Consider the following 14,799-nt stretch of genomic DNA (forward strand, 5'->3'; position numbering starts at 1 on the left):
AAAAAAAAAAAAAAAAAGTATCAGGAGAAAGAATTGCATACAGACGTCAAAGCTGATTTTTCCCTTTTTTCCTTTAACACTGTAAGTAGCACTTACTGTAACATATGGTGATATTTACCTCAATGCCTTTTGTGCTTGTCCAGTTGAAACTGAATATGCTCAAAGTTTAGATTACAAAACACAGTGGGTTTCCAACACTTTTCTGAGTTCTTATACTTAAATGACAAATGAGAAAACCACCAAGTACAGGATATTTTCACACATAGATTAACCAAAGAAAATTACTTCTGAGATGAACTGTAACATGACAGTGTTAACACGCTGTGTTAGAAACCTCTAGGCTGAAAGTCCAAAAGGCTTAGGTAATTCATTATAACATACAGCAACATTCAAAGATTTTTCTTGTTTACAAAACTGAAGATACAGGGATTAGTCTAAACTTCAAAAAGTCATAAGAAAATGAGCTGTTAGCCTTCTTTTCTGAATTTTTGTTAACTTATCACTGACAGCAAAAATGTGTCCACACTTGATCTGGAGGGCATTAAAAAACATAAATCCATACAAGGAACCAGAAATCAAACCCAAAATATGCTTAGAGCAGAATACCAGTTTAGACAACCTGGATTTGTGTCCCAGGTTTGCAAGGTAGCAGCTAGCACCTGTCAAAACATAGCATGCCTCTTTCACAGGAGATAGGAAAGAGTAGTAAATGCTATTCAGAACCTGGACACTTGTGGAGCTTTCTCTTCATAAAATTCTCTATAAAGAATTTTATTGGGTACTAACAGAACTACCTACATAAGCTATTATATTTTAATACATGCCAAAAAAAAAAAGTTTTTAAAAAAATTCTCAGTTATTATTTCCATCTAATGAACTGAGGTGTGAGAGTAGAATCTCAGCCAGGATATTATATGATATTGGACCATTTACAGAACTGTATTTTCCTCTTAGTTTAAAAAATTATCCACTAGCTAGATCACATTTTGATTGAAAACAGACATTCAGGAAACCTGAAAATAGAGTATCGTTCAGCACTTGGATGTTCTTACCTCCATGTCTTCCTTAACTTGCTCTTGTTGATCTCTTAACTCACCAAAAGCATCAATAATTAAACCTAGGGTTTAAGTTAAAATTATAGTTAATGTTCAAGAACAGAACTGTGACAAATAGTATTTGGAAATCCAGGAGTAACTCTAACAACGAATATTAAACAAGAATCTTGTGCAGAAATAATAGAAGCCAATATACATTCTAAACCCCACAAAATCAATGCAATACGTGAAGAAAAATGAGCAAGTCAAGAAAATGACTACCAGTAACATGGCTGGCAGTACCATTTGGCATTATAAAATGAGACATGCAGACTTCTGTTTTATTCACAATGCTCTAATTTTGATTCACTACATGAAGACGCCTGTGGTTCTACAGTGATGGAGGCTTTACTGTAGAAAGAATACTGCTGCACATTTAGCAGAGTTCAGGGATTTATTACAGGGCAAATGCAGAGAGGCCCAGAGCTCTGTGCATCCTCTCTCATTATGGTTGTCATGTGGTACGAGGTTCCACTTTCAGAGTACTACAGAAGCAAGAGGTCATTTCAGGGAGATACAGAATGAAGAAAAAACACAACAGTATGGCTCAGATTATGAATTCTCTATGATTCTTCCTTCATTTACACCAGCACAAATAAGGACCAACTTCACAATCATTACTGACACTACTGTCCTCTAGAACTGATGAATGCCACATAAGAATTATGCTCAAAGCTTGACAGCTGAGGCTACTGTTCAGCCACTCACAAAATGAAGAAACAAACAGTACAAGATATGTCACTTCAGGCTAAAAAACATTTTGCACCCTCCCCAAGCCCTTTAAAAATCTTGTTGCTTGAGTAAGAGTTATAAACAATTTACCACAAGCTGAGAGTCACCTTCTAAACTTCCTTGTAGAAATTGAGAAAATCACCATAAATTAGCTGTTAGCTGACAAAGAGCAATAAGGTATCGCTATTCATAACAGCAACTGGACCTAGCAAAAATCATTACATGCTTTTCCAAAATGAAATATATAATTCTGTTAATTTGTGCAAACTCTAGTAAGAGATGATCTGGCCATTCCTGACAATCTTTCAAAGGTATAATATGTAAACAGAAGGAGCTTTTAAGTACTTTAGGCAATAATATTAAACATCATTAATACAAACATAATAGAAAAAACCTAGAAAATTCCCAAAATTCAGTACCCACTACGCAGATTACAACAGCAAACCATACTATCAGTCAAGTAGTTTCACTCAAATTCAGAAGCTAACCCGATGACAACTAACTTTTCATTGTCATTAAAAATTTAAACCTCTTACAGCTATGTTCCAATTTTCACATGACTACTACCATTCTGAAGATTTGCCATACAGTCAAGAACATTAGATGCTGGCAGGGGGAATACTGACAGCACCCACTACTGATTTTGTCCACAGAAGCTCACAAAGTGTGGGTTATGCTGAAAGACTATTTTAAAGCAATTTCTAATCACTTCTCTTGCTGATTACTTACAGGAGACATTTAGAAAGGGCAATGAGAAGACAAAAACTGTAGTGACACCAGTATTCTCACAACAAAGACGTTTTGGTTGGTTTTTGTTTCTACTGATTCAGTTAGAGTCTGTTGATTTTAACTAGGAAGAACAGTGTATGGATAAAAGCCAGCTAGGTGAGATTTACTATATGAATCTGTGCTTCATGGTCTGCACTGGTGTCCTGGTTGAATCTTACATGTGTGTTTACTGTAGCACTAAGATCTTTGTGCTGCAAAATAACGTTTTCAGTCTCCCTGTGGGTTACAAACACATACCTTGAATAATGGCAAGCAGGATGACAATCACAAAAAAGAAGAAAGTGATGTCAAAGATAATCCGATAGATTTCATATTCATCTCCTGCTGGATCCTCTATTTCATCACCAATGCCTCCACCTGCACGTACTCCAACGTACATGTGAAACATGTAGCACTAGAAAACACAAAACAAAGGGATAGAGAGTTTGTCTGCTGCTAAAAGTAAAAATCATTGTTGCAAATTCAGTAATTGGCAGAACTGGTCTGTGGTCTAGCAACTGTACTGTGTCGAGTTATCTTTTTCTCCCATTTGAGGTTATGTGTATTTCCAAGGGAGGTGAAATGCTGCTGTGCAGCTGAAGGTGCAGTGTTTTGTGTTCTGTCATTATGTAGCAGTTCAAAAAGATAAAAGGTTCAACTATCTTAAGCTCAGCACACACCATGATTCACATACAATCATTTCAGTAATGTGCAATAGGAAATTCTGTTACCACTACAGCCTTCTTTTCAATTTTCCTAACTCAAAAGTGAATGACTTTCCCCATCTTTGGTGCCTCAAACAAAAATCTAAGAAAACCCAAAACAAACAGAATATCTTTGAGAATGCTTACGTAGAGAACAGGCTAGTGATGGAAAAAGTCTGAGACTAATACTATGAAACTATGGTCTGAAAAGTGGTACAATAGGTCTCTCAGTATAGTTATGTGGGATGCTGACAATGCAAAATTTCCAGTTTATCACGCTATAACTTAATAGAAAATCAGATCACTCTCAGAGGTCAGGTTCTTTTTCTTTAAGTAGCTTTGCAAACTACAGTTTCAGGGTTCTCACTCCCTATCAAAAAGTAGCGATGAAAATAACCTAGCCACACCAAAAATCCATTCTGTTATTTCTATGCCATTCTTACCTCCAAATTTCCTTATGTAATAAATTGGTATAGTAACATACAATGCTGAGTGACCAATGGCTGAAAAATATAACAATTTTTAGAGAGAGTTTTTATTTTCCTATTCAAAGTCAATCACTAACTTCAAGAGTGAATGTAATGTTAGTTATCTAAAAAGTTTTAAAAGTAATTTTTCTATTTCTAAAAATAAAAATATACTCCCTGTATTTTTCTTTTTTTTTTTTTTTTTTTTTTTTTTTTTTTAGCATCACATTGAAGTCTTACTGCTTTTACAAAAGACAATTCTGATTTTATACCATATCACACATTATTCTAACTCATTCCTGTACAATATTGTAGCCTTTTTGTAAGTTTCTTTTCAGAGAATCACAGAGCAGATCAGGTCAGAAGGGACTTTAAGAGGTCTCTGGTCCAAATCTTGCTTCAGGCAGGGTCCACTATAACATCAGATAAAGTTGCTCTGGGCTTTATCCAGTCAGGTCATTAGAGCCTCTCTGAGCAACCTGATCCACTGCTCTGCTCTCCTCAGTCGGAACACCTTTTTCCACTTTATATCCATGGTCTCCTGCCATGCGTTGCTGTAATGAACCTGTATTTGACTTCCCAGAAATCTCCCTGCAGGCACTGGGGAGCTGCTCTTACACTCCCCCCAGCCCAAAGCTTTCTCTTCTCAGAATCACAGAATCACAGAATCGTAGTGGTTGGAAGGGACCTCAGAGATCATCGAGTCCAACCAACAAAAAAACCAACCAACCCAACAAAAAAACCACACCAAAACACAAAAAACACAAACCACCACCCACCACCTAAACACACAACAACAACCACCAAACCAAAAACCATCACCCACCCACACAGCACCCCACCACAAACCAGTAATCTTGGGCACTAGAGCATGCCCTGAAGAACCATGTCTACATGTTTCTTAAATACCTCCAGGGATGGTGACTCCACCACCTCCCTGGGCAGCCCATTCCAATGCTGGATAACCCTTTCAGTAAAGAAATGTTTCTCCAGGCCAAACAAATCCAATTTCCTCAGCCTCTCCTCCATGGGCAAGTGCTTCAGCGCCTTACAATTTAGCAGCCCTCCACTGATTTATGCTCCAGTTTATCTATGTCTTTCTTGTACTGAGTGTCCCAAACTGGACAAAACTAGACACATATTAGTCTGCTTCCACAGTTTATCTAAATATTGGGCTTTTAAATGGCATCAATTCCCTGAAAGTGAGTCATATTGCATAACATACTGAAATATATATAACTTGTTGTAGATGACTATTTTTAGAAGGATATTAACAGCAACACATCTTGAAATTCTTCGTGATTTAAGCTCTACATACCAGCCACAACTTCAAAGCCTGGCACTGTCTCAGTAAGTACAAAATAATTTTCAGTGGTTCTGAACACAGGAGAGATCTCAGTAATAGAATTGCCAATTGAAGATAACCATGGCAATTCGTGCTAAGGGAAACTGATGGATTTCCAAGCTTAAACAAGCATTTCAGTACCTAAATTGCTTATGAAATCCTTGCCTATAACTGACCCTCCTCCTGAATGGCCTGCAAAACCTCAAGATTCAGAAGTACTGCCCTTTAACTGACTCAGCTCAGCTTCACAGCTTGTAGCTGTTTCTCATTCTTTGAGAAACTACAGCAAAGAATATCATTAACATTTGTTCTATTCATTTATAGATGTATTTGTTTAACATACACAGGGTATATATATCTATAGTTGTTAGGGATGTTTATTATATTTGTTCCTTGTCTTTAATTATAGTCTTTCCTCTTTCTGGATAATGATACAACTGCATGAATAGAAATTACAAAAACGGTCAGGACAAAAACATAACAGTTTAAGAAAAAAAATCTAGAAAGTAAAAAAATAAGACTTACTGTTAGCATATCATCGCATTTCATGTCTGGCATATCACCATCTTCACTCTTGTTGTAGAATTTGCGGAAAAAATTGAACGCCACTACTGTGTACAAGTATACTACTACTGCCAGTAATCCCACTGTTAGGACAAGCTGGAAGACAAAAATAAAAAATGGATATAACACCACCATGGAATTATGCTATACAGTTTTCTTTGCAAAAAGAAAATGGAAGAAAAAATAATTTATATTTATTATTAACTTTGTCTCTTTGCACATTTGTAATATTTGGTAATATATCTGCATATATCTGCTTTATTTTGAAGTAAAACTATGCTTCAGAAACAAAGACAAACCTTGCATAACCTAGTGGATACATAAGCAATCAAAAAATCAATTAGAACCACAACATGAAAACCACATAATTATACAAAAATATCTGAAGGTTTACTACCTAAGAGCATTACTATTTAATATTACCTATTATATAATTGCAATATGGTATTTCTACTAATTTAATACCAAAACAACTTTTGTTACATCTATGAAATCACATATAAACCAAATTGTTCCTAATATTTTAATATCTACCTCAGAGAAGCAGCAATAAATACCCTACTGCTCAACTGCATCATTAACATTTTGTCTTGAGCTTTATGGAAAGCAGCTGGAAGTGAGCTGCAATATCCTGCAAATTGATATTTCACTTGCACAGCTGCCAGATCTAAAACGTTTCCCCCCAAAATAATGCCCCGTTACTCGATAGATAATTTGCTAAAAATTCAGGACTATTTTTAAAAGGTGCAGACTGATTTTTGTTTACTTTTTTGTTCTTTTAAGAATTAAGAATTTAAGAAATTTAGTTCTTTTAAGGGCAAAAGATGCAGTATATTGAGCTTTGCAACTTCTCAAGACAATTCTTTTTATACAAACTAAATATGTTTGCCTCAAAGTAAAACAAATAACAGTTTGCCATGGTGAGTTCATACTTAAGAGTCTTGTATATTATGTGCCGCACTAGCAATTTCAGAATATAAACCGTGTCCATTTAAATATCTAGTATTTTGTAAAAAAAGTTGATGAGAACCGTGCATTTGAAGGCAGGGCTAAATTTGCAAAAGAAAGCCTCTCAATCACCTTTTGCATTTATAAAAAATCACTGCTGATGATTTTATATTTCTCTAGTATCAAACTTGCTTAAAACAGAATAAAACGAGAACCCCTGAAAAATAAATTGCTGCTTATAATTTTCCAAATGGCACTTGCCACCAGACTCTTAAAGCACCTACACTGTACACAGTCAGAACTGAAGTTCCATCGTACTGTAACAGCACATAAGTATACACAACAGAGATCTTTATGGTGCCATTCCCAGCTCACCTGAATAAGACTTATATTAGCTGCCTTGCTGGAAAATCTTATAAGCAGACCAAAGATGGCTTCCCCGCCCCAGCCCCTGTTTATAAAGGTCCTTAGAAGTAGTAAGGCTATCAGACTTGACGAAGACTATGTCTCAGGTTACATGAAATGACATTTCAACAACACACTTCAGTAGATGAAAAGCCTTAGTTATTTTCTTTATTTAAATCAGGAATACAATTTCCAATTTTATAACTTCTTTAATACCATATTTATTACTATCAAAGAGTTTCTCAAACAGTCCTCTAACAAAAACCTTTCTTTAGATGAATCTTGACAAAATTTTAATCAGTAACTTTATAACACAGTTGCTCAGAACAGCTAGAGACTGCCATACATCCTAGTCCCATTTTATTATGGTTACAAATCCCACTGGCTAGTTTTCACACTGACCCAACTTCTGACCCAAGAATAATTTTGTTGTCAACAGAAAGATAATAGATGGCAGTTGATACCTGTTTGCCATTATGGGTCACTGACGACAGGATAGTTCGTAACGTCTTGAATCCCATTGCAATGTCAAGGAGATGAGCAGCGAAGAAAAAATTGTTGTAATGGCCAAGGACTGACATGGTCATGTACCAAGCTAGGTAAAGGAAAGACTGACAAGAAAACAAGTACATCACAAAATCAAACTCAGAACTATTATCTTTAAGTTAACTCACAACACTAAGGAAAGGTAAAAATTGCTTGAATGTGCTTTTCTTTAAATAGAAAACAATTATTCTTTTTTTTTTTTTTTTTTTTTACACAGATTTTGCAAGAGATCTTTGAGAATTTTTCTTTGTGCAAAAATATTGTCACCAAATACAGAGATCACAAAGAATGATCAAAATTGACTTATTCTAAATTGTAATTTGTAAAAACTAATTTCAAAATTACTAAAAACTTATTTGTTAAAGTTTCCAATGTAAGAAGTTTTTTCTGATTTAAATGATTTTTTGTTTATTAATTTCTAAATAATTACATTAAAATATTAAACCCCCAAGGTGGTTAATGACAAACAAAATGACTTTGCAAGCCACAAAAGGAATTTTATAATTAATTCAAACTACTAAAACTACTATTTAAACATATGTATTTTTAAAGTAATTTACTGTTACTATGAATGTTAATTTCACCTTTTCCTCTATAATTTAATTTTTATTGCAGTTAAAGACAAGTACATATTTATAAGGGAAATTACAGGGCCTTTTTAGAAAAAAACCTACTCCTGAACAAACTCTCTTTACAGATCATGCTGTCTGTAGACCTGGAGAGTTATCATTTCACTCTTCCTGACCAAAGTCAGATTACACTCATTTTCCAGCAGTCCTAGTTCCAAAATTGTATGTTCCCCAACCATTTTATCCATGAGTAAAATAAATTGAGTTAGGGAAGTGTCAGGGTTTAGCTTCAGACGGCAACAAAGAACCATGCGTGACACCCTCTCCCCCCCTTCACCTCCCTTTGAAGTACTTTTGGGTTAAAAAATGTATATTGCTCTTTAGAAGGTGAATATAAGCATATATATACATATATACTGATAAACTTACATTATCAGTGAAAACAACTCCTAATTTCCACATCTGATACTTAACATCAATGGAATTTAGCCTGTAAAAATAAAGAAATTGCATCTTATATCAAAATGTGAAAATATGCAACGCAATCCAGAGGAAGAAATCCAAACTCCTACTTGTATTATATGCAACGGTATTTACTCTTTAACACAATCAAAAATTAACACCATTTTTACACATAAAACTAAAAGGCAAAAGATGCAAGTTGAACCTTCTGTATAAACATATAAACGCTACATAGCTATAAGTGGAGCTACTACAGTTGAAAAACAGCATTAAACTTAGATCAAGATCTCTATTCAAATAGTCTACAACCTATTTTAATTAAGAATTCATTTTTCTTTCTGAAGTGTATTAGTTTACTTGAACAAAAAGGGAAAAGCAGAACAAATGTAGTAGAAGTTTTCTGATTCAATCACATGAACAAACCAGAAGCAAATGCTTACACAGCAGATAAGGAGCTATCCTTCTTTGGTTTCTTCTTTTCTCGAGCATCGCTAAAGTCGAGAGCAGCTTTGTCCATTCCTAGTAACTCACTGATCCTGTCACGACCATAGAACTCACCATATTTATCCATGACCTAAAGTTAGGAGGAGTATTCAAGAGAATCAGTTGGTTAGACTAGCAGTTTTTTAGGTTAGTTTCTGAAGACAAGAGGTTTAACATACATGATCTTTTCCATCAATTTGTTTCCATCTGTCTATCATATCAGTCAGTAATTTTATCTTTTTTTTTCTGCTCAATTGCAATTGATTCAATAGAGGCAAGAGGCAGATGTCAAAGATAAGATGTTCCTACTCATTTAATGACATCAGGAAGAGGAAAGCAACCCAGCAGCAGAAGAATAACTAAATCAGTATCATCACTGACAGAAAAAAAAAAGTACACTGTGAGCTCACACAGGAATGAGATGTTTTTAATATTCTAGCTATGTGAAAAGGTTTGATTAAAATACGATTTCTCAAAGACAGTATTTGACCCTTACTTGCTATTCCTTTCAAGAAAAAAAAACCAAACATATCTATTCTGTTTAAAAAGGTTTTTTAAATAACCTAAACATCTTGATTGGGAATTTTGGATTTTTTTTCTGTTAAAAGGAAGTATTAAAATATCCTCACTTATTAACTAGTTCCATTGCATAATTTTAAGATCTTATTTTTGTTAGTTAATAATGCAATGAAACTATAATGCACATAGAATAAGTAGGAATCAAAAGATCTTCAACAGAGATTTACAGTTAAAAATTATTTTCAGTGAATTCGAGCTATCACCCATCTTTTTCTTACAAAATGTTTCATAAGAAACTTTTCTGGAAATGAAGATTTACTTGCTCTCATTCTCACTGAAAAAGCAGTTCCTTCCTAAATATCTTGTCTCCTCATTTTCAAAAGAATATTCAAAGAAACACAAAATTTTGGATAACAAGATCATAACTGAATGACTCCTGCAGGTGAAGTGATATTTTACCAGTTTTCAAATAACCAACACTTTAAATATTTATTGATGTTTTTGCAGATTTTTAGAGACAAATCTTCTACGTCACTTCTCTGAAAACAGTGCTTCATGACTATGGATCATTCATTAGGCTGGGGATTTAAGTACATTTATATACAAATACAAATATATATTAAAGAAAACATTCTTTGCAAATACCTTATTTGAAGGCACTTAAATCTATGTGGAGAAGTTCCTCAGCCAAAAATAAAGTACCAAACCTTCCACACAATTTAAAACCATGCTCCATTCCTTTAAATAGGAACCTTCCTTGACCTACTAGGTTGACAGAAGCAATGCAGAATTTTTTCCTTCTTTCTGGAGTACTCTGTGCAAGCTACTTCCTCCTCTATGCTTAGACAGAAATATGTATGTAACAACTTCAAATATGCAAAAAAATACTTCTAACAGCAAAATGAATACACAACTCAACATACTTTCATGGTATGAAACCCATCAAGATGAATCACTGGGAGTAGTTCTCCAGATCATCTTTCAGACTAAGAGGGCTATTGCCAAGAGATGTAGGATACATTATGGGATAGTGAAAGATGAGCACTTGGGGATTGCACAGAACTTATTATTGGATGTTATGGGGAGGAAGCAAAGGTGAGAAAAATGATAGGTTTAGGTGATTTGGGGAGGAAAAAGTGTGAGAAAACAGAGTGATAAGGAACAAAAAGGGCCAGACACATGCATATAGTTTGCTGGTCTGTACAGTTGTCTGACTATGCCCTGTGCCTAAGCATCTCAATCTGTCCTATTTTCTTATCAAAATCCTTTCTAGCCCTCTCCTGGGTGAGGAACTCTCTATTCTGTGTTTATATATGTGAATACGTAAATACACACAGACAAAGCAATTTACATATATTGTAACATACATACAAGTATATGCAGAAATTCTCCACAGAATATCATGAATGTATTTAAATCCCTGTTTTATGCAACAAGCTGTATGTAGAAAAAGACTGAGAGAATAACTATCCAAACAACACAAAAGTAGTTGCAAGCATGAAATAAGGAATTTTGTGCATTTGAAAATGGTAAATACAGAAATCTACACTGAATCAAAATTATATTTCAAAGAAGTGTAATCTGCATTTCTTCAAACATGGAAATAAACATGGATTAAAACTTTATTTTAACTTCATATATATTTTTAAAAATAAGCCTTACCTTTCTTTTCACAAATTTGTCCCAGTAGTTATTTGGAAAAGACCTGAAAATCACAGATAAACAAGATTAGACAATCATGAGAATATGCAGTAGTTACTAAGACATCATAAAAATTACATACTGGCTTTGTTTCTAAGAGGCGCTTTGTTGTTGCTCTCGCCAGCTAGTCATTTGTGAAGTCATTGGAATGAAAGTTGCCAAATAGCATTCAGCTACCATGTCAATTTGGCTGGGAAAGAGTGGCAGAGCTAGTGCCTGCAGACAGGCTTCTAAAGCAGTTGGTTCACATAGTCCCACCACGCAGAGATTTGGGACTTTAAATATGTTTCTAAAGGAGAGCCTTCAAGAGACACTAAAAGGATCCAAAGAACAGTTCACTCTAGAATGGACAACAATACAAGATCATCACTGTGCTTGCCAAAAGAAATTCATTGCAATTTATTTTCCTTTATGGAATAGAAATTATTTTAAAACAAAAACCTGGGAATGAAGAAGATTAAAAAGCAATAGTAAACATTAGCATTACAGGTTCCTGGAATGTTTTGTATGTCCTTGATAAAAATATATTCCTCACAACTGTTTATTTCAGGCAAGCTGGATGATCAACTATTTAATTGTGGAGCTTGAAGAACCACTTCTTGCAAAAAGGACTGAGTATATAAGAAACTTACTGTGTGTTGATTACAAGTCTATCCCACTGTCCCTTAATATCATCTTCTGATGGCTGTTCAGTTATATACAGCCCATCAAATTCCAATTTCCTTGCCACTTCCTTTTCTCTCTTAAAAATAACCAGTGGAACCTGCAATTGAAAAAAATATCAGGAAATATTTAAAATGCACTGACATGTCTGCAAATTTTTAAGAAAAGCTGGTTGTTATGAAATATTAAGTATGTGTCCTGGTTTGAGAAAGCATCTGCCATTCATTTAGTGGCCAGCCCAGTCTAAACTATGGCAGTTTGAAAACTGAACACAGCAAAAATAGTATTTAAAAAAATTAAAAGATTTGATAATTGGCCAGAACACTGCAAAGGTATAGATACACAAGGACCAGGTCATTCAGGATCATATAACTACAGTACACCACGCAGTTGTAAAAAGATGGCTGAACACCCTGAAAAGGGATCCTTCAAATAAAAATAGTTCATCAGTGCAATAGAGCTATTAAAGACATTAAAAGTGAAAGACCACTAAAATAAAAGTAATTTTTAAATGCTTCTTTAAATGCTTTTAAATGCTTTAAATTCCAAATGGGATCACACTTTTGGATTGCATTTTAGTACCCAGAGGTGTTAGAGGTTGCCTTTCATTTTGTTAAAGAACTCTTGAGGTTTCAAAACGGAAGGCAAGGTGGTTTCACAGCAGAGAGTTAAGAAAAGAACAAGTAAAAAAAAAAATTCTTAAATCACATCCACACTCTATATACTTAGTTTGTGCTCTGTTCTTTGCCAGCAGCTGATATCTCTGAGCAGTAAGGATCAGCTTTTTCCTACAATTCTCTTTTGTCAGCTGGATGACATTCAAAAGTCCATCCTGAGAAGGCAGATGTAACTAGTGGTCCCAGTGGACCAGTTTTTCTTAAAAATCTGTTACCAACAAAAAATAAACCCTACTCTTACCTGGAATTATTTCACAGGTTCCCAGAATTCACCCAACCTGTATTACCCACCTTGACTGTATTACTATACAGACATGAGTATAATGAAATAGTAATAATAAAAATTAGACTACTCAAGTAACATAGTGATTGCATTAGATACAATAACAATAGTTCCAATCTTATTTTCACACTGCTAATTGAGAAAAAAAAAATAGTGGATTTCATGCACAGCAATCTCCAGAAGCAAAAATATCATACACAGACCTGTAGCTATGAAGATTGTTCAGAACTGGAAAGAAGGTAATTCATTACAGCAAATAATGATCATAATGTCTTTTCCTTCTAGTCAGAGAATAAATATAGTTTGAAAAAAACAATGTGGGAAAGTAGCATTAAAAAGTCATAGTGTGAAAAAAAAAGCTATGAGTTGGGAGAAAAGGACATCTCAAAAGCCAGAAATCAATACTTTCATGCTGCATGCCAACCAGTGAAACAGGAAAATGTGTTTTAGTATTTATTGACCTGCAGGGACACTTAAGGTGGAGATGAAAATCAACCACTTAATGCAGTAGCATGATGACCATTTGTCCCAACTACAAATGCAGACTGTGTCTTCTTAGCATAGAAAAAGTATTATCCATTAAAAGAAGCAAAGAAAAATAGCAAGGACCCTAATAAAACCTTAATAAAGGAATTAATTATAATTGTAAGGACAAATGAGCAGCCATACTGGGTCACAGGAAAGGTTCATTTAAGTTAGGACTATCTTGCATTTTGACCTATGGTTTTTCCCCCTGGAAGAGTGTAAAACTGGGGGAAGAACATCTCAGAAATACTCCTCAGTTCCAGAGATTTATGGCATTTGGTCTTCCTAAACCAGGAGCAGCATTTGGCCAATAAAGTCAGCTTCTTTATTTCTGACATCCTTAACAGAGTTCATGGCAAAAATATTACCACTAGAGTGTGTATTAAAAGTAGACATTGTCTGTAGCCACAACATGCAGTAGCTACCTGCTTTTCAAATGACCCAGCTGACAGACTAGTAATGCAGACAGCCATCGAGCTTCCCCTGGCCATGCGCATTCATAACTTGCCTTTGACAGTCACAAGCAGCTTCTGATACAGGTCGCTGCTGTATTGTCTGGCTGACATGGCAAAGGTGCAAACGCTGATCCTATGATCCAGTGTCAACCCAGCAAATCAGGCTCTGGCCTGTAACATCCTGAATTCACACATCACCTAACATACAATTTCTGTGTACATTAGACTAACACAATAATGTTTCCTTACATGGTTCCTCAACCTGCTTAAGCAAGATTGCTATGACTTTGTTCCAATTTATACCACTCAATGGGCAAAAAAAGTTAGCAGCTAGAAGAAAAAACAATGTTCAGTTTTTCTTACTTTCAAACAGTAATACCCTATGATGCAGAAGAATGAGATCACTGTGTGCAGGATGGCCAAAATCCGCAGCGTGGGCTCCATGTAGCCACTGCTTTCTTCCAGGACATAATGCACTGCAATGACCCTCTCATTGTCACTTTCCAGGCTGTCCAACTTGGTATTTTCAGCAGCAGATAATACAGGAACTTCCTTTTCTTCTGTCACAGCAGAGGTGGAGACCTGTTTAAATCACTTGATCTTAATATTGCAGCTGTATTCCTTTCACAGGACCTTTAGATTACTACAAGCTAAGTAGTATAACTGAAAACAATGATACCAAGGGCAATATAATTGTGGGGAAATAATTTTTTGCATTAAAAAAAAGGGACTTTTTCATCTTGTTACACCATTCTGTGATAGCATGCATTTTCTCTCTTTTTCATTCTCTGTCTATGGTAGCAAATCTGGGCCACGTTGAATATTATTACCTCAAATTCAAGAAAAAGCACAGCCCTTCTCAGAAGAAACACAGTAAACTCTTGACATC

The 14,799-nt window shown here is 35.0% G+C and overlaps 1 protein-coding gene across 5 annotated transcripts in view; it reads right to left on the minus strand.

The window, feature by feature from the left end:
* Positions 1-14,799, minus strand: part of RYR2 (ryanodine receptor 2 (cardiac)) — a 408,602-nt gene that overhangs the window by 5,198 nt on the left and 388,605 nt on the right. For all 5 annotated transcript variants that reach the window (XM_014950610.1, XM_014950613.1, XM_014950612.1 and 2 more), the window contains 9 exons: positions 14,274-14,492; positions 11,940-12,070; positions 11,269-11,311; positions 9,045-9,178; positions 8,572-8,632; positions 7,492-7,638; positions 5,636-5,770; positions 2,853-3,009; positions 1,053-1,117 (listed from right to left, as the gene is read on the minus strand). In XM_014950610.1, coding sequence (XP_014806096.1) covers positions 1,053-1,117; positions 2,853-3,009; positions 5,636-5,770; positions 7,492-7,638; positions 8,572-8,632; positions 9,045-9,178; positions 11,269-11,311; positions 11,940-12,070; positions 14,274-14,492 — 1,092 coding nt within the window. The remainder of the gene's footprint in view (positions 1-1,052; positions 1,118-2,852; positions 3,010-5,635; positions 5,771-7,491; positions 7,639-8,571; positions 8,633-9,044; positions 9,179-11,268; positions 11,312-11,939; positions 12,071-14,273; positions 14,493-14,799) is intronic.

Source organism: Calidris pugnax, unplaced genomic scaffold, assembly GCF_001431845.1.
Source record: "Calidris pugnax isolate Ruff unplaced genomic scaffold, ASM143184v1 scaffold24, whole genome shotgun sequence".
Taxonomy (NCBI): Eukaryota; Metazoa; Chordata; class Aves; order Charadriiformes; family Scolopacidae; genus Calidris; species Calidris pugnax.